Below are 21,051 nucleotides of genomic sequence, written 5' to 3' on the forward strand. Positions count from 1 at the left end.
TAAAACATACACTGGCTTCCTCTACATCCCTAAGGAAAATTAAATTTTACAGTCTTTCAAGGAGGTGATGGACAGTGTTACCCATTTCACCCTCCAATTCACCCCCAGCTGCTTATTATTTTTTCTAGATTTCCCGTATATTTTTATCTTTGTTCCTTTGGTGAGATGAATTTTATGATTTTTTTTTGTTTTGTTTAGTATGAACTTCAATGGCCTCGGTTTAGAGAAGGATTCCTCTCGCTGAACTTGTAATTTTTGTTCTTGTGTTGTAATTGGCATTCCAAATCTTGTGGTAAGCCACAAAGCCTGTTTAACTCGACTACTGGTTAGAGACTACACGCTTTGTTCTCGGCCGTCCCGTTTCTTCATTAAATTAGCAAACATCTACATATGTGTAAGAATGAGTCAAGGAGAAAGCTAAGACACTGAAGGTAAGGGATTTCAGCTTTTCTTATTAGTCTGGGAAGAAATGTACAGATGCAGCAAACCATCAAAAAACTTGCTTGCAGCGCTACCAAGGAAAACAAGAGCGTGGAGACGTAGGTCTGACTAGACAACTTCATAAGGCACTTTGTGTGTATGCCGCAGCCTCCGCAATGATTCCTTTGGGGCTATAAAACGAGCAGAGAAGAATATGCCATTCATGGCGTTCTACAAAAATATAATAAATTGCAAAGGACTCCTAAAAAAAACAACAAAAACATACTCGGCTCACAATTCCAAGCTCCTTGAGACAATCATCAAAAAGATTTACTTAACTTGTTTTTAGAGATTCTTCCATGATTTGAAATTTTTGAAAGTGAAATCTTTAAAAAGATCCTTTCACCTTTGGTACCTGAATTTATGGAAGCAATTTTATTGATTAAATGGCACTTCAAATGGCCAACATGAGTGGAAGAAGTGACTTCTACTTCTATGACAAGGGCCGGGAGAATGGTGGGGTAATCTTTGGGTACCATTAACGGAATTTCAAATGGGGGACAGGGGTGAAGGAAGCTTTATGGGGTATATTCAGATAGCCATATCATGGGCACCATAACTACTTAAGGGGGCATTCACACGGAGTAACCACACCACACCACACCAATTGCATATGTGCAATTGGTGTGGTGTAAATAAAAAAAAATAATATATACATATAAGAAAAGCTTTCAGCAGGGATGGATTTCTTAATGTATATGCAGTAACATTATTAAACTAGGTGGCGCTAATGAGCCCACTATACATCCCATCGAACAGTGATGGGGCTGTAATAGGTCCTCCCCTCTTGAAGCTGTTTCAGCCATGACATGTGGCACTCTTAGGGGGCATTCACACAGAGTAACGCCGGACGTGTATCACAGCCGTACACACCGGCGTTACGGCACACTGCCGAACACTTCCCATTCACTTCAATGGGAGCGCTCGTAACAGCGGCGTTTACGAGCACTCCCATCGAAGTGATTGGGAAGTGTTCGGCAGCCTGCCGTAGCGCCGGCGTGTATGGCTGTGATACACGCCCAGCGTTACTCTGTGTGAATGCCCCCTAAGAGTGCCACATGTCATGGCTGAAACAGCTTCAAGAGGGGAGGACCTATTACAGCCCCATCACTGTTCGATGGGATGTATAGTGGGCTCATTAGCGCCACCTAGTTTAATAATGTTACTGCATATACATTAAGAAATCCATCCCTGCTGAAAGCTTTTCTTATATGTATATATTTTTTTTTTTTATTTACACCACACCAATTGCACATATCCAATATGGGACTTTCGAATGGAACATTCTACGAGGAATTCGGAAAAGAATGAATTCAATGTGTCATTGAGTGTCCATTTAAATCCCTTTAGTGAAATCAGATGGTCCCAGCTATCCCGCCCCCCTGACTTCAAAGGAAAAGAATGACAGCGAGGATGGAAATGAATTGATTGATCATAGATCATACCAGACCAGAAACATGGGCCCGACACATGGGTGGAACATGGAGAGAAGGCCTATGGTAGTTAGGAAGGGGTTGGCTTGATGATAAACAATAAGGGAAGACTACAGAAACCAAATGTTAGGTCTGACCATATGTGATGATGACAAGTAGCGACATAACTATGAAATCCATCTCCATTACCGCATTTCTGTCTCTCTTCTGAAATTCTACATTCTAGTCTACAAATGATGGATATGTTGATGTCAGATTATAGAGATTTAACTTGATCTTTTTATCTTGGAGGAGATCGTTCCAGTAAGTGGAAAATTTTGAAGACAAAATTTGACACATGAAGACGATTATGACTGCGCACCAATGCAAAAAGTTGTCACCAGTAGACCAGTGTTTCTAATTTTGGGGACCTTTGGTACCTGGTTGTCAGTTATACAATAGGTGGTAGAGACGTTATGGAGGGTGAGGAAAAATTTGCAGAAGAGTGAAGACACAATCTGGCAATGGTCATACGACGGTATTTTTACTTATACAGTTATACACACATTAATTTTGCCTTTTATTCTGTTAATGGTTGTGCAGTTTTTACAGATTGACCCGCAAAGGTTACTAGAAATAAATGTTTAATATTAACCACATGGACCGCAATGATGGTGGCGCCAAATTGTGTGTCTTCACTCTCATATTCTTCTCTGTTTGTTTTATAGCCCCAAAGTGCCTTATGAAGTGGACTAGTCAGGCCTACGTCTCCATAATATAGATGATGGCAGCTTTATTATTAATTATTTGGAGATTTACCGTATTTTTCGGACTATAAGACGCACTTTTTTTCCCCCAAATTTCGGAGGAAAATGAGGGTGCGTCTTATAGTCTGAATGTGGGTGGAGGAGTGGGTTTGCAGCATAGCCGCGCTACTGCCACCGCTGGTTTTCTTCAGCGGCAGGAGCGTGACAATCTGCAGGACCCGGCAGCTAAGACACTCCCCGGCATCCGCCGGTCTATTACAGCAGATGCCGGGGAGTGTCTTAGCTGCCGGGGCCTGCAGATTGCCACGCTCCTGCCGCTGAAGAAAACCAGCGGTGGCAGTAGCGCAGCCATGCTGCAAATCCGCTCCTCCTCCGCAGGTCCCAGCAGTTTAAAGTTAGCCCCGGGGCCGGTCCCCACCGGCCCCATACCTTTAGTGATGCAGGCCGGCTCCTGCACGGCGAGGCTGCAGGAGCCGACCTGTTCCGATGACAGCCGGGAGCCTAATGAAGGCTCCCAGGCCTGTCATAGATATATATTACTATCGCGGCTGGTCTATGACCCTCCGCGATAGTAATGTATAGAATCTCCCATAGACGGCAATACACTTGTATTGCCGTCTATGGGACTTGCAATCAAATGATTGCAGGTTCAAGCCCCCTAGGCGGGGGGATAATAAAATAGTAAAAAAAAAAACCACTTAAAAAAAATATAATAAAAAATAAAATAAATAAAAGTTCACCTCCTTTCCCTAGAATACATATAAAAGTATAACATTACTGTGAAACATACACATTAGGTATCCCTGTGTCTGAAAATGCCCGGTCTACTAATATTTTTATGTACAGTGAACGTCAAAATCAAAAGTGCTAAACTGCCGGGTTTTTCTCTCTGTTTTGCCTCAGAATTAAATAAAAGGTGATCTAAGCAATAAACATTTCCCAAAATGGTATATCTAAAAAGTACACCTGGCCCCACAAAAAAAACGCCCTATACATCCCCGTACAGCTGCAGGGTCACCTGTCAATGTGGCCTTGCAGCTGTTCCAAAACTACAACTCCCATATATTAAATATTTTACCATTTTTTGCCTGAAAATTTTTTTTCCCTATTTTTCTCCTCTAAAACCTGGGTGCGTCTTATAGTCCAGTGCGTCTTATAGTCCGAAAAATATGGTATGCCCTGAGTCCCATGGCATTTGTTTTATAGTACATCTTACCTGCTCATGACAGAAGACAAGCGTCAGACTAACGGCTCGTTCACATCTGCGCCTGATCTCCGTCTGTCGGATTTCCGTCTTCTGCAGACAAAAGACGGAAACCCAACAGACAGTGTGTGGCCATGAACGCTGGTGAGCGTTTTGTGCTCGCCGCGGCAAAACCGTTTTTTTTAACCGGACACAAAGTCCTGCATGTCCGACTTTGTGTCTGGACAGTTTCCAAACCCATTCAAATGAATGGGTTTGAAAACTGACTGCAGGTTTCCGTCTCCTGTCCAGTTTCGGCCAGGAAACGAAAACCTACATAACGGAGGCCGAGGCGCAGATGTGAACCCGGCCTAACAGATAATTTTTTTTCTGATCCTCGATCCAACAGATGATCGGGAACTCCTGCTGAACCATGTGCCATATTAATGGAATTGTACTGTATTTTTGTCAAATTAAAAAAATTTTAGAACTCAAAAATACTCCTCAATCCTCAGGCTACACGCTTTCTTGCACCCGCGCTGAACTGATGACTGCGGTCTGATAAGTTGCACATCTGCAGACATTGTAAAGCTGGATTACTCCCATCTCTGACATTTATTTGTACAAAATGCAGTACACACAGGCAGCTTAGCTGAAAAATCTCCGCAAAGGACATTTTTGGAAGCTAAAAAGTGGATGTTTATTCATTTCCATGCATATATACGTAATCCTTCTAGCTTATCCTATATCCACTGTGCGCTAAGCCCCGGCATCTGGAGAAAGCATGGATACCGTATGTGGGCAAAAGAAGAACTTTAATTTTTATGACTTTTCAAAAACATCTGAAAACATTAAAGGGGAAGTCATTTTGAGCATTAGGAGAATATGTTTTTGATACTGATAAACTATAAATAGTGTCCTGGAGTCTAATTTAATCTGGAAGACATTTTATTTACTAGCCCGAGGAGAACACATGCAAGAAACCGGCGTCAGCCAATGGTAGATGAGCTTACAGAAGGTAATGGCTCTATCGGTGGTGGCATTATGTCATCTACAAATTCCACCAGTCAGCTCTGTAAGCCAGTCCTAATTACCCGCCATGATGTTCTAGAATGATCTACAGCTCTACACAAGGAGTGACAGCAAAGCCTGAACATCTCGGCAATAACAATCATTATCTCAGGTCCAAATGACAAGGCAATTTGTATTGAAGGGCCCCGAGGGTAAGAAAAAATTATTCACTTCCATTATCGTAGGGTTTACTTCATTTACTGTACATGTTAAGCTGTAAGAGGGATCAGATGATGATGGCTGGAAAAAGTTTTAAAAAAAACTCCTTCTGTCCACGGAGGGACTGAGGTTGATCTGGGCCTGTTGTGGTGGTGGGACAAAAAATAGGTCAATAGATCTTTTGGGGGAAGGAAGGGCTATAATGTCTTCTTGCTCAGGGGCCCTGCCCCAATGTCTGACCAGTCAGTCCATCCATCACAGCTGCTGTCTCTGATTAATATGAACATATACAGCGCCTCCTTAGTAATGTCAGGGGAGAGAAGGCTTGTGTATGATAGATTTCAACATGCCCAATACTTTTCTTCTGCCTGGGAGCCTGCAATGGTGCATGAACATTGCAACCAGTAAAGGAGAGGTCGGTACAACATGCTCCGCACATGGCGCATGCGCTGTGAAGCAATATATGCTCACCTTGGCTTTATAGGGCACAAAGTCCCAATACACTGAGGCTCCTGGACTGGTGGGATTGGGCAGCTATAATTTATATAGGGTTGGGACCCTAAACCCCAGATCCTTTAAAGGAAGTTTCACTAGCTGAATATTCCTTAATAATTCACACTACGCTTCTAAGGCAAAGTTCTATTAAAGGGATTGTACCATCAAAACCTCTTTTTTCGTGGATAAGATGTCGGAATAGCCTTTAGAAAGGCTATTCGTCTCTTACCTTTAGATGTGATCTCCGTCGCGCCATTCCTTAGAAATACCGTTTTTTACCGGTATGCAAATTAATTCTCTCACAGCGATGGGCGCGGGCTCCAGCGCTGAAAATGCGATGGGGACATCCCCACTGCAGCTCGAGAACACGATCCTGCGACGCCTCTACCTTCGTCTGGGTCCTCCCCTTCTCTGTCGTCTTCCTCCTGCGTCAACTCCGACACCTGCACAGTTGACTCTGCCAGTGAGACACCAGCAGAGCAGAGTGCGAATGCCGGCCGGCAAGAGCAGCCTCCCCAAAATGGCCGCCGGACGGCATACGCAGTCGGCTCTACTAGTGTTTCACTGGCAGAGCCAACTGCGCAGGCGTCAGAGGTGACGCAGGAGGAAGACGACAGAGAAGGGGAGGATCTAGCCAAAGATAGAGGCGTCGCAGGATCGTGTTCTCGAGCAGCAGTGGGTCGCCCCCATCGCATTTTCAGCGCTGGGGCCCGCCCCCATCGATGTGAGAGAACTAATTTTCATACCGGTAAAAAACGGTATTTCTAAGGAACGGCGCAGTGGAGATCACATCTAAAGGTAAGAGACGAATAGCCTTTCTAGACGAATAGCCTTTCTAAAGGCTATTCCGATGTCTTATCCTCAAAAAAAGGTTTTAATGGTAGAATCCTTTTAAGGAATGCTGGAGGATTTCAGCACTGAAGACAGAAAAGATGTTAATGCATCTTTAGGTAATTTTACAAACTTACTACAAATTCACATGATTTCAATGTGAAACCCTTAAATGATGTTAAATAAAAAGTAAAATTTTACATACACTATGAGTGGATTTAGGAAATATCAGGATGTACATACCAATTACGATGAGCGTGTAATTCACATTGATGCTTCCAAATCCATTGGTGGCCTTGCAAATGTAGCTTCCCGCATCCTCGCTCTCCACTTCTTTAATTTTAAGTCCTTGAACATATGTCCTAAACCTGGTCCATCCGCTATGGATTGAACGTCCATCTTTCATCCACATTGTAAGAGGTGGGGGATCACCCTCAACCGGACACAGCAGTTTGATGGTCCTTCCTAATCGTACTGTTTGCCGGTGGATCACTTTGTCGGAAATACGTGGGGGACCTATAAAGAAAACAATTGAGAGAGTGTCAAAAATGTAACAAATTTTTTTTAAATAAAATAATAGAAAAATTTTAATTTCATAATATTATATGAAAGCCAGTTGGGTCCCCGGTCGATCACACTAAAAAATTGACAAAAATAGCATGGGAGCCAAAGTGTTACGAGTCTTCCTCCGGTTACATGGAACGCTTCTAAACACAATAAATCAAGTATGGATTCTCAAGAATTCCTGAGCTGGACTCCTTTATTCTGGGTTGCTGGTGCCAGGCCCAACCCAGGACCACTTCCATGGCATTGACCTTTAATTTTTGCCCTTCTAGACAGTTCACCTGTCATAAGATTAAGACACGCAAAGAGACAAGAAGCCCTTCCAGTGTATTTTTACCCATATTTTGGCTTCAGATCCAGGACGGTCAAGATATAAATTAATGGATTGTAACATTTTTCAAAAATTTTTCAAAAATTTTGAAAATGGATTAAAATGGGGCAAGATTTAATTTTTTTAGTGCCAGGAATTTGTGTATGAAAAATGTTACATTTGTCAGCGCTGAGCCAGCACAGTGTAAAAAGGCGATTATGGAATCTTCATGTGGTTTTATAGTGTGATGCGCCTACGCTGCACTTTATAGCAATGTGATACATTTCAATTCCGCGTGTGCTTGCTAAATCGCTGCCCTCCGGCTGCTAACTATTTTTCACGTTCAGATGCCCACTGGCACAAGTCCCCCAACGAACGGTGCAAAATAGTTGGAAATAAAACTACCGTATACATTAACACAAAAATAGCGCCAAGCTCAAAAACACCTTGGTGGGACTAGGACCAGGGCTGGTTACGGTTTTGCAAGAATTATGTTCATCATATGTCAAAGAGAAAAGATTAGTGCACTGCATCTAGAAAAACTGGACAGCAGCCTACAATTTGCAGGGGTTCAGCCAACACTAGCTTTATCCTGGCATTGAAGTGAGATAAGATAACTTGGGCCGTATTTGATATTACAGCAAGACTGTACCTGTATACATGTCGAAAATGTATTATTGCACCCAAAATAGCCCAACGACAGATGAAACAGGTCATGTTCCTAAAACAACTTGCTTAACCTCAACCCTGTGGGATGACTATATAAAAATAACCATTCCTCATGGTATTAACATCCATTATTTAACCCATAACCCTGTGTTTCCCAAAAATACTCTCTCACCAGCCCTAGACTACCATATGAATTAATGGACCATGTAGCAACCACAATACACAAATTTTGTACAATGTAGTGACAAAAATATCCTCAAAATTAAAAGTTTTTGGGTAGCGACTTATGTGGACATGGCATTGGAGGATCACAAATACTCTATTAGCAAATTTTGAGTTAACAGAAGGGGCTCAGAATCCTTACTAAGTAGCTAAAAGAGTGTCTTATCTCTGGAGGACCCAACATGTAATAACTGTGTAATGCTTCATTTCACCTGTGGAGGTGCTGTAGGAAAAGTAAACAAGCTTTCTAGTTCCACCAAAGTCTACAGGAAATCAAGGAGGATTCTAGCAGGGCTCGACTTAAAATCTGGGGACTCTTTTAGCAAAATGGAAAGCAACAACCTCTTTGAATAGCATGCATGATGAATTTGCACCTTTAAAAAGGTAGAAGGTCAGAAACAGTTTATCTTTACATTTAAAGTACAGATCTGCCTGCTTATATATCACAGACCCCATAAGCATTCACATCGGCCCCTGTCCCTGGGCCAGTTTCATAAGAGGGCAATTAACCTATGTTTTTGGAATATGAAAAGCTCCTTTAAAAGAGGATGGAATTTTTTTTAATTTGCTTAGATTAAACTAATTTGCTTAGTTTAAGCAAATGAATTAAATATATGTCAAATTAAAAAAGATAAGTCAAGAAAAATCCAAAAACATCTATAAAACCGGCTACACATAGTACATATGCATGTAACAATATTTCATATAAGCGCAGAGGCATATTAAAATTCAAAAATTTTACCCCATTGGTGTTAAAGAGATAAACAGATTAGTAAATCTGACATTCGGGTCGTGGTTAAGTCAACATAATTACCCTCTAAAATTTGCCATTTAATGCAGCGGCTTATCACAGTATATATTTAATATATCAGCTGCTTAGCTCTTCCACGTACTCACAGTAACGCATCCTCCACCGAGCTCTGGTATGTTTAATGATATATCCACATGTACACATGGCTAGCTACACAGAATATTTCACCCCTTCAAAAAATTGTTACACATTTGGGGCCAAGCCATTTTTTTTTTGACTAGCTGTTCAGATGGACTGAATAATTAATTTTTTTAATTAAAGTGAATGGTCAAAAAGAAACAAAAAATTCTTTAATTTTTGGACAATGTTCAATTCTTTAAAATCTCAAATTTAGTTATGAATTTTTTTATTTCTTGTCATTTCACATTTTTCTTTGCCAAGCTGTTCTAAATTGACCCCACTGTTGAAAAAAAATAAATAAAATCACAACATTTTTGGCCGGGTCATGACCATTAAGTCTACAATTAGCAGCTGAGCTAATACACAATTTTTTCAGTGTTTTTTTTTTATTTCCTACTGAATTTTTCGAAACCTGATATGAAGGCTCAAAAATCTACATACGGTAATATTTTTTTTCAACTCTCCTTCCCCTCCCGGAGACAAAAGTGGCAATGTATTGGTGTCAGTAAAGGATAAGCAACTGCGGGGTCAATTCTGTGAAAAAGAGATGAGTTGTCCACCTGTCTTAGCGAACAGCTGGACGACTTTCAATGTATATTCTACTGTGGATTATAATGGGCCCCATCCAGAATTGGAATCCCAGCCAATACAAACACAAACCCTGAACACATAGAAAAGACCGTCTGATGCCATACTGGCACACGGAGGACAAACCCTTTATCAAAGCATAGCGATGGTCATGTGCAACGGATTCCTACACAGTCCAACAAACTGCTGCTATTTTTTTTTTTCTGATTTATTTTTTCTTCTGTGGGGAGAATTTTATTAACTCCTAGGTTTATGTCTTTCGAATGGACTCAAGGTTTACTATTTGGCTTGACATAGAATATTTTTAGGCAAAATTTGAAAAAAAAAAAAAAAATTAAAACATATTTAATTTTTAGCACTAGACTAGGTAGTTCAAAAAAATTTCATCTATGTAAAATTTTATTTAGAAGTGTGCCTTAAAAAAAAAAAAAAAAATTCTCCATACACTGCTGTCTCTAGAATCAAAAACAGCATATCCAAAGAACAAAAATGTATACTTTTAAAAAACATAACAGTGAGAGGAAATGAGTGTATTCACGTGTCATTTATTTTTATTTTTTTTTAGGATGAACAGAAAAAAATTATGGTACTTAAAAAAAAATACATGTTCTATATTTGTCCATTTTGACGGACAAGCAGATCTCATAAAAATCAATGGGTGTGTTTTTAATGGATACAGAAATATTGAAATCTGAGTTATGATGTTAAAAACGGATCAGTGGGTTGGGTTAAAAAAAAAACAAAAAAAAAAAAAACTCATCTGTTTTTTTTATTTTTTACCAGTCCGTTAAAAACACAACACTTGGGAGTCAAAAATGAACAAACATGGAATAGATGCAAATTTGAAAATTTTAATTTAAAATAGGGATTAAAAATGGACCGATTTTTATCTTTTTCATGGTCGAGGAACTGACATGGTTTTGTGAATAAAGTCTTATTTTACTGATAGATCAATTCCTGGACAGAGATACAACCTGTCTTATGTGCCCGATGACCACCAGACTACAATTTTTTGGATTTTTGAACCATTAAAAAGTTAAATTTAAAGGGTTTTTTCTTTCATCGTTCCTCCAAGGCTGTATTTATACATACATATACTTATTATAACATAATGGTGTTTGGCTCATGACTTTTTTTTTTGCAAATGAAGATTTTATGGACTTATTATCTGTGTCTCAGAGGAAGCCATTTTGAATATTGAGTGAAAAGACTATGAGGCAGTCATTCAGGGGTTAAATAGGTTGTCTGATTTATTTTAATACATGTACCGGTGTCAGTGCTTACGGCGATTAGTCAGATGCTGGTAGACATTCTGTAACCCTGACAATAGCCTAAAATATATTTGTTCCTTGGGCAACACACCAACTCTACTTGCGCTTTGTATTAACCATAATAATACCCAATACCCTGTTTGCCACACATCAGCATATAAACAGCAGCATCATGTGCATTGTGGGAAGTGTTTTGCACCTCAAGGCACTGACAAAATCCCTCTCCACATTCCTAACTTTCTGTGAACCACTTTTAATAGTATCTTGGGGAGGGAGTCCTGAGATCATTCCTGCACTGGATGGAGCGTTTAGGAAGACAAATTCACATATGGCTGCCATCCTTGTCATGAAACGGCTCCTAGGAAACTATTTACTGTAATACAGTTCAAAGTGTAGTCATTTACACATTATATGTCATTATAAAGCGGAAATACCAAAACCGTGTGTACCAAGATAGATAGATAGATAGATAGATAGATAGATAGATAGATAGATAGATAGATAATGAGATAGATAGTTATGACATAGATAGATAAATAGATAGATAGATAATGAGATAGATAGTTATGACATAGATAGATAGATAGATAGATAGATAGATAGATAATGAGATAGATAGTTATGACATAGATAGATAGATAGATAGATAATAGATGGATAGATAGATAGAATGAGATAGACGATAGATAGATAGATAGATAGATAGATAGATAGATAGATAGAATGAGATAGATAGATAGATAGATAGATAGATAGATATGGATAGATAGATAGATATGATAGATAGATAGATAGATAGATAGATAGATAGATAGATAGATAGATAGATAGATAGACAGAATGAGATGATATTAGATAGATAGATCTTAGATAGGTAATGAGATAGATAGATAGATAGATAGATAGATAGATAGATAGATGATGGATAGATAGATAGATAGATAGATAGATAGATAGATAGATAGATAGATAGATATGACACAGATAGATAGATAGATATGAGATAGATAGATAGATAGATAGATAGATAGATAGATAATGAGACAGATATATACACTAAATAAATAATACAATATAGAGAACATGAAACAGATAGATAGATAGATAGATAGATAGATAGATAGATAGATAGATATGAAATAGATAGATGGACAGATAGATAGACAAATATTGGGATAGAAATGGACATGAGATAAATAATGAGATAGAGACAGAGGGAATACAGCAGCGAGTTATATCTTTGCCTTAGGCAACAACTCTTATGAGGTCTCCACATTCTCCATGTCAGTGTAGCCACATTTAGGAAGTGCCTCGATACCAAATTGCCCTATTAGCAAGGTAGGATAATAACAGTGGTTGTAAATTCTTCTTAATTTAGGATCATATAACATTCCAGTTCAGCGGGGGTGCTGCACGTCATCTGCAGGGAACATCTTCAGATCATCTTTGTTCTATATTTGCAATGAATTCCGGAGACAGTGTACATATACAATGACCATAACAATGTCATCGCTGTACATCAAAGTCTAAAGCCATTCAGAGAAGCCCAGAGTCTCACTGTCTATGCATGCTAGGCAGGTGTCTACCATGATGAGAGCGGTCGGCATGGATCATTCCATAGGAGACCAGAGAGAGGTAGATAGAGTCCCTGCAACCAATCAGGATGTAGACTAACTATTTATGGGGTCCTGTAAACAAGGTCAAAGAAGACCCCTGCGTAGAACAGTGTCGAAATCGCAAGTTTGATAATCTGGCCTTCCGCCAGTAGAAAGACTTCCGACATCAAAGCGGCATGTCTCATTTAACATGAGTACATAACTTGCAGGCTGTTTATATAGAATTCTTGTGTTGTGAATAGCTCCTGCTTGTCAGCACTTAGTGTGCATTTTCGGAAAAGATGTGGTGGGCGGGGGGGTCGTTTTTACTCTTTTATCCCTAAGCAAAGGCAGACAGAAATACTACAAAATTTTAGTGTATGCCATATGAGCATGAACAAAAATAATAACAGTAAGAGATAGTCTAAAATATTAATAATATTTTTAGCTGTTACAGAGAAACTGTCAGCAGGTCTGAAAATCTGATCGGCGCTGTCACCCTGAGCATTTTGGTGTTTTGTCTATCCAAATCTATTCAGCCATTCTGAAGCTATAAGCCCTTTTAGTGTTGATGTCATTGAGGATATAATAGCCAAGTGGGCAGTAACACTTCATAACATACAGCACATTGAGCCCGCCCCCGAGGAGCCACAGAGTTACCGCCCTCTTACATTGTACACAGTAATTTACATCAACAGATTGTAGCACTGACTAGAAAGAAAAAAAATTGTGACACATCTTCTCTAAGGATATCCACCACATACTAATGTTCCTTAAACTTTTTATTGGCTTTGGCACTCTGGATGGACAGTTGAGAAGTATTTTTTAATGGTGGGCATATAAATCCTAAAATTTAGAAAAAGCATTTAATTCATAAATAGTTATAGCCCATATTGGTTTTCCTACCATATCTATAAATCTATGTAAATTATACTAAGTCAGTTTGGTTGCCAGGAACAATACAATTTTTTGTGACCTTCGTTGTATTTAGAAATATACCTACATCCCACCAATTACAGTGATATTATATATACCCAATCTTAAGCCAATACCCTTGGTAGACATTTCAGGAAACAAAATCTATTAACGTATTCCAGGGATTGAAGTAGACTCCAAAATCCACATGGGCAAAAAGTTGGCTTTTCGAAAACTATCCAAAATGGCACTAGAAGAAGTCTGTTTTTCTAATATTAGGTGCCATCACTGCTGCTGGTGGAGAACGTGTTTTCCCACTACAAAGTCATAGTTCAAAAATGTTGTTTGGAGAACAAATTTTAGAAAATTTAGGACCTGTGTTTTTGACACTAAGATCTCTTGGACCATAACTTCTTGGCAAGTCTCAATGTATGAAGAAAAAAAAAAAGAGGAACATTCTTCAAATCTTAACTAGGATCCATTTCCTTGGCGGCAATCCCTTGGCACCTTTCAATTTCTGGTTATCTCCAACGAATATATTTACATTCACTGTTCAGTAGATAGCCTATGCTACTGCCAAGGGCCTCGTGAGGGTCTTAGAAGAAGGAACACCAACAAATATTTATGGAACCTAGAGTGAAACTTAAGACACTGTTAAAATAAAGATTGCTTTTCTTTTTATTTTCCAAGAGGAATTGACCGGGCTTCTTGGCAAATTGTCCCGTCTAACTTAGTTTTAATAGCTCGTAAGAACCACATGCTTCTTGAGAGTCATTTACAAAAACAACTTTTCAAAAAATTAGATCCTTAAATCAAATGTGACAATGAGAACGCGGACAGCCAATGAAAACTCAGCAAGACACCGGTAGAAATATCGCCGTAGAAATGCTTTGACGCTATGGCACAAAAACTACAAGATGTGTTCTCAAGACGAAGCCACAAAAATGGTCTCTTTGTTCATTGTGCCGATAGGTAATCAAGGATTACAAAAATAACATAAACGCTCACGCACAAGGCTGTGTTGTTACCCTAGACCATATTATGGTATGGTCCATCAGACTTGGTACGTATGCAAGGATATTTCCATCGAAATTGCTGCACTTAAAAGTTGGTCTATACTAAGAAGCCGGACTGGAGATTTTTGAAGTTGCGCTTGGTGAATGGGCCGATAGGCTGGATTAATATATATTAATTAGTACTATATGGTTGGACCAGAGGAAAGGTATCCTTTTGTACAGGATGTTTAATGGACATACTTCAATCATTTAGATTTTTTTTCTCAACTGGTTATTAAAAAACGTACATTAATTCAAAAAATTTCAATGGAAGGCAAAAATTTTTGAAGCGGTGGGAAATATCATACTCACCTGTTCAAGAAAGAAATATATTGGAACATTTACCTGGACAGATACAAAATTGTTCCAAATTTGGAATATGCATCCATCTAACACCAGACATAGGTTTGCAAAGATCTTTGGGACACATGAAATTTTTTTAACTGTAAAATTATATTTATTGATGTAAAAGGTGCTTTGAATTAGGAAGAACAAGGAAAGTAGGATACTTCTACTAAAAAGTACTCAAGTTTAGAAGTTAAGCAAGCAATTGCGTAAATTCCGGTCAAAATTTTTATTTTTTGTAAAATTTATTTACGGAAAGATTTGCCACTTACATATAACAAGATACATTTGGTCTTCCGAAGCAATATGTAGAAAATTTTACTGATAATGTGTCCAGATGTACTGACAAGTAACAGGGAAACAGCCAGAAGACTGACCGTCGGTGCATGTTGAGGCCGCACCTGTGACATCATCTCAGCTGATAGAATTTTGTCAATCTGTTCCTGCCAGATAAAATATAATGAAGTGCAGACAGAAACATTCAGACTCTATCCCTGGCTGTCTTTTCCCTTCTGAAGACCTCAACAGATTGCCTGATGTGACAGAATAACGGCCCAGCGTCAACATATATGCACTTAGACAGGTCACTAGTTTAACTGGCTGAGCTGTCACAGGTCAACTGCAGGCAACCCATTTCATTTTTAGTATTTGGCCTCGGGGTTCTCATTTTTCTTCTCTTCTTGAACACTTTTTCTTTTGAGTTTCTCTCGTGGAACACCTGGAGTGTGATATCCAAACCTTTCAGGGAATCGGAGTATAGAATTTGACTCCAACTTCAGCATTCTGGCCCAAACAAGTGATATGTGTCAGTAAGGGGGGAAGGAGTATTGGAAGACCAAAATTCAGCTGTGAGGCAAGAGTGAAAAAAAGTTCAGACTGATGCAGAATAGCTCCGTCACCTCCAAACTAGATACACAGGCGCTCTACTAGATACACAGTCTGACCCTCAGACTACACACTAGCTTAATTTTTGGATTCTGAGAACGTTACCTCTACAAAGATGAAGAAAACTTTAGACCAAAATTAGAAGGTATCACAACAACCCTTGAGTCCATCAATAAAGAACCCATCTATTGTAGGACTCCTTAAAGTTACAGCTCCTGATAATAAAAGATCTTCCAAATATTGTACCATCGATCATGGCCTTAACCCCACCATTCCGACTATGAAAATGCAACATTTTTGAGAAATTGGGTTCACATAGGCCTACAGATTTCAAGCGAGTGCTCAGTGTTTGTCCACAAAGTATACAACATATGACTATACACATACCTACTACTTAGAAGATCTTCAGCAACCCAAAGTTAAACCAGCTTGAACTTATTCCGCTGACTTACCCTTAAGATAAAAAGCTTCAAAAATCCCTCAATAAATTGTAGCTGGTTATTAACGCAGGTCTATCTTTCTCCACCCTAGAGCAGTGAACAAACATGAATACTCTTATACCTCGAGAAACAGGAATTCATGTAACTGGATGGATTACTTAGTAGGTGGGTTCTGGTAGGATCAGAAGATCTTCCTTGGTTGAATCACTAGCAAATTAGTCAGTTTAATGGCATTCGAAAAGGGAGTTCCTTGGGGGCTCCGAAAGGCAGAAATTGTAAGAAGTGTCCTGGCTAGAGTTGGGATGATGGTAGAAATCCCCGAGCATCTTTTCACTAAGTTAAAAAAGTTGAATATTTTTGATATAGAAAGTAGTGAGCCTTGTCGATAGACTTCACAAATACAATAAACTATCTCCAATGACTTAGTGACTTGACATTGTCACCACATCGCTGTCACCACTGTAGCACGAGTCTGATTCTAAAAAATATAAAAGGAAAACTCCAGCAGCAACGCTTTGTAAAAACATGGTTAATGAAAAGGCCATACATAACCAAGTGTTGAAAAGAATAACATAAGTCTAACACATTACCTCACCCACTTACAAGCTGCTAATGGTGCCATAGGAAAATTAGGAGATGACACCGGTGTTTCGTAATGCCAATGACAACCAGTCACAGTTATGCCATATGGTAAGGCCAGGTTCCAAAAGTTTCGCTTCTTTTTATGCCTGAGCTTTTTTTCCAAAGCAGTAGAAATCTACAGTCTAAAGCGAAGCCCACTGAAGAAGGAAAACTAAGCTTTGGTTCTATCACTTGAGCGTCTTTTTCTTCCTCTGTCAACGAAGTTAGGTTCCTGACCTCATCTCCTTATAGCTTTAGAGCTAGCATTTAAGGATGAGGCCTACATAGGTTCAAGAAAAGAATAGTCCATGTCCTCTTGCCTACCCTCTCAATGTAGCAACTCCTGGATTTCAACTTATAGAGTCCATCACCAGAACCCACCATATCAACCCAACGCCGTTGATGGGTAGATAAGGGTCACCTACTTCTCTTGTGAATGGTGTCCCCATTGCTGTGATCCCTCCATTTTTGTCACTATGCAAATCAGCTCTTTGGAGCAACAAGGGTAAGAGATAAGTTAAAGAGGTAAGTTTTTTCAAAGAGTTCATTTGTGTAGTGACAAAAACAGCGATATCTTGGCAATAGAGCCACCAATTCACAATAGAGGCACTGATTCACTAGTAGAATTCAGGAGACCCTAACCTATCTGTGGAGCTGGGTTGATATTCTGGAATCTAGTGACAGACTCCCTTTAAGTGGAAACAAGTAGATGAATATCAACACGTAAAGAGGGTTCCCTAAGTTATGGCACATGGATAGTATATGACATGAATACCGCCATATTGATCCTGTCTATATTTACCAAAGTGATATTTAAGTGGTAAGTATATGCTAGATATATGTAGTATGACACATATGCTTATATTGTATAATTTATATTCTTTTTTTAGTTAAATGGAGATCTTTTTGGATTTTTTTTTTTTTTTGTCAAAAACAGGAAACCCCATTACTGGCGAAACTGAGTCTGAAAACAGACAACCGTAGGGGCACCCTGGAGTGGAGAATGGCCAAGCAGCATAGCCATCATCACACTATAAGTTGATATTTCCGATAACTGATACCAGAGGCGGCAAAGCCCAACTTTTTGAATGAGAATTTGCATGTACCAATGTGTCTAGACTTTCGAAGGCATACCCAAAAGAGCTGCCAAATTTTTTTAAAAAAAAAAAAGACAAAAGCTCACAGGGATTTACAAAAAGTGCTCATATTTGTTCAGCAATGAAAGAAAACTGGAACACAACTCCATCCAGAAGAGCCTCGGGGCGCCAGCAGATGTCACAAACTGCTTCCTACAAATTAGTAAAGCAAAATCACTCTTCAGGTTAATTACAAGGAGATGCCACACACAGAGCCAAACAACAGGCCCGCAACGCACAGACAAGAAAACACCTCTTATTGTATTACAGGAGACAGAGCATGAAATCTCATGTCACAATTACATTACGTCTACTCAGAGCTTGGGACGTTCTCCTGGGCGTTCCCCCCCGCACAATGTTTTCCAAGCATAGGTGGGAGTACTGGATGTGTAGAGCTTTGGATGCAAACAGTATACATTACTGTATCAAAATCAATATATAAAAAACCGCGAGACATAAAAAAAACCTAAACAGTTAAAAAAAATTGACTGCTGCTGTCTTCATGTCTAAGAATGAATGTCACATGTTGTCCTCGATTTACTCTACCAGTAGGCATCTCCTGTTTTCATTGCAGTAACCCACTTTTTATGAGCTAAAAAGGGGAGTGGGGAAAGGGAACAAGAAAATACTATAATACTGCCTCCTATGTACAAAAACATACAATCTATTCCATCCATGTACAAGAGTATACCTATCATAATACTGCCCAAAAAGTGAAAGAATATAACTCTACTATAATTCAGTTTATGTTTAAAAATATAACTATACAAATATAATAGTTATACTGTACCTTACATATTAGAACTTACTGCTACACTATTCTATGTACCAAAATAAATAATATGCCGGTAACTAATATAATACAGTCCTTACAAAAAAGTATATAAATACTATAACATTGTCCCATGTGCAAGAATACAACTACTATAATACTGCTCCTATGTACAAGAATATAACTACTATAATACTGCTCCTATGTACAAGAATATAACTACTATAATACTACTCCTATGTACAAGAATATAACTACTATAATACTACTCCTATGTACAAGAATATAACTACTATAATACTACTCCTATGTACAAGAATATAACTACTATAATACTGCTCCTATGTACAAGAATAGAACTACTATAATACTACCTCCTATGTACAAGAATATAACTACTATAATACTGCTCCGATGTACAAGAATATAACTACTATAATACTGACACTATGTACAAGAATATAACTACTATAATACTGCTCCTATGTACAAGGATATAACTACAATACTGCCCCTATGTACAAGAATATAACTACTATAATACTGCTTACCATGTACAAGAATATAACTACTATAATACTGCTCCTATGTACAAGATATAACTACCATAATACTGCCCCTATGTACTAGAATATAACTACTATAATACTGCCCACTACATACAAGAATATAACTGCTATAATACTGCCCACTACATACAAGAATATAACTACTATAATACTGCTCCTATGTACAAGAATATAACTACTATAATACTACTCCTATGTACAAGAATATAACTACTATAATACTGCTCCTATGTACAAGAATATAACTACTATAATACTGCTCCTATGTACAAGAATATAACTAGTATAATACTGCTCCTATGTACAAGAATATAACTACTATAATACTGCCCACTACATACAAGAATATAACTACTATAATACTGCTCCTATGTACAAGAATATAACTACTATAATACTACTCCTATGTACAAGAATATAACTACTATAATACTGGCTCCTATGTACAAGAATATAACTAGTATAATACTGCTCCTATGTACAAGAATATAACTACTATAATACTACCCCTATGTACAAGAATATAACTACTATAATACTACTCCTATGTACAAGAATATAACTACTATAATACTACTCCTATGTACAAGAATATAACTACTATAATACTGCTCCTATGTACAAGAATATAACTAGTATAATACTGCTCCTATGTACAAGAATATAACTACTATAATACTGCCCACTACATACAAGAATATAACTACTATAATACTGCTCCTAGCTCCTATGCACTGTCCATTCGCTGGCATGTTCTTAACAGAAGTACGCTAGCACACTGCCTAACACAATACAAGCAGCTTGAGGAATGAAAAACTAAAATGTGCGATAACCACCAAAGGGTTTTATCATCCTGTTTTACTAACACATGAATAAAAATAAGCGCCCCCCCCCCCCCCTTACACATGGAATGTGGTATTAAACCATATAATGTTAACATGACCTAGAGAAAACACAACGCCCTCACCTTGTTACTGGCTACCCTTTAGATGGAATTAGAAGAAGCTTTCACAGTGAAACACCATTATAAGATAGGGGGATAACTTGCCAATTGGTGGGGGCCTTAGTGGTCAGCAAACGGGAGAATGAGGGAGTTCTGCCCAAAGGTCCAACCAAAGGCCGGACGGATTGTCACCTCTCCTTTCATTTCAATGCATAAAAACAGCACTCGGCTGTCTCCAGTGCTCCCACTAAAATCCATCCTGGTCACCACTTCATTCCAAACAGGGGAAAGTTCTCCTGATCGGTGGGAGTCTGAATGGCCAGATATGGATGGATATAAATTTCTAAAGATGGGAATACCCTGGGGCAAGGGAAAAGAGTCTTTGCATCTCACAGTTTTTTAGATACACTTTTAGGGTCCTTTGAAGATAGGTTCACCATAAGTAGTCAAGAGATGAGGAAGTGAGTAACAACCATTTATTATACTCAGACCCTCTTCATCTTATAGATGACATCACTCTGAGAGGTGACCTCAGCACGTTTCAGACCATGAACCACCCTGTCACAGCTGACTCACACTTGCCCTCAGATCGGGAAGAATGTGTAAAATAACCACATCCTACTGAAATATCGTCCAATTTGGTGTTACAAAATTGCCCGGGAAATGTGACGCACAAGTCAAAGAAACAAAAGCCGATATGGTCCCCTCATTTTGAGGACTAATATACATAATAGACGTGGTTTGATTTTTTTTTTTTCTTCCATGGCAGATTGCAGAAGACAAAAGAATTTCATTCCTTTCTCTCTTGCACTGAGAATCCGT

General features: G+C 38.7%; 1 protein-coding gene across 3 annotated transcripts in view; it reads right to left on the minus strand.

Moving 5' to 3' along the window:
* FGFRL1 (fibroblast growth factor receptor like 1) overlaps positions 1-21,051 on the minus strand; it is a 134,512-nt gene that overhangs the window by 58,185 nt on the left and 55,276 nt on the right. For all 3 annotated transcript variants that reach the window (XM_075261155.1, XM_075261160.1, XM_075261168.1), the window contains exon 3: positions 6,642-6,914. In XM_075261155.1, coding sequence (XP_075117256.1) covers positions 6,642-6,914 — 273 coding nt within the window. The remainder of the gene's footprint in view (positions 1-6,641; positions 6,915-21,051) is intronic.

The sequence above is a fragment of the Leptodactylus fuscus genome, chromosome 1, assembly GCF_031893055.1.
Source record: "Leptodactylus fuscus isolate aLepFus1 chromosome 1, aLepFus1.hap2, whole genome shotgun sequence".
Lineage (NCBI taxonomy): Eukaryota > Metazoa > Chordata > Amphibia > Anura > Leptodactylidae > Leptodactylus > Leptodactylus fuscus.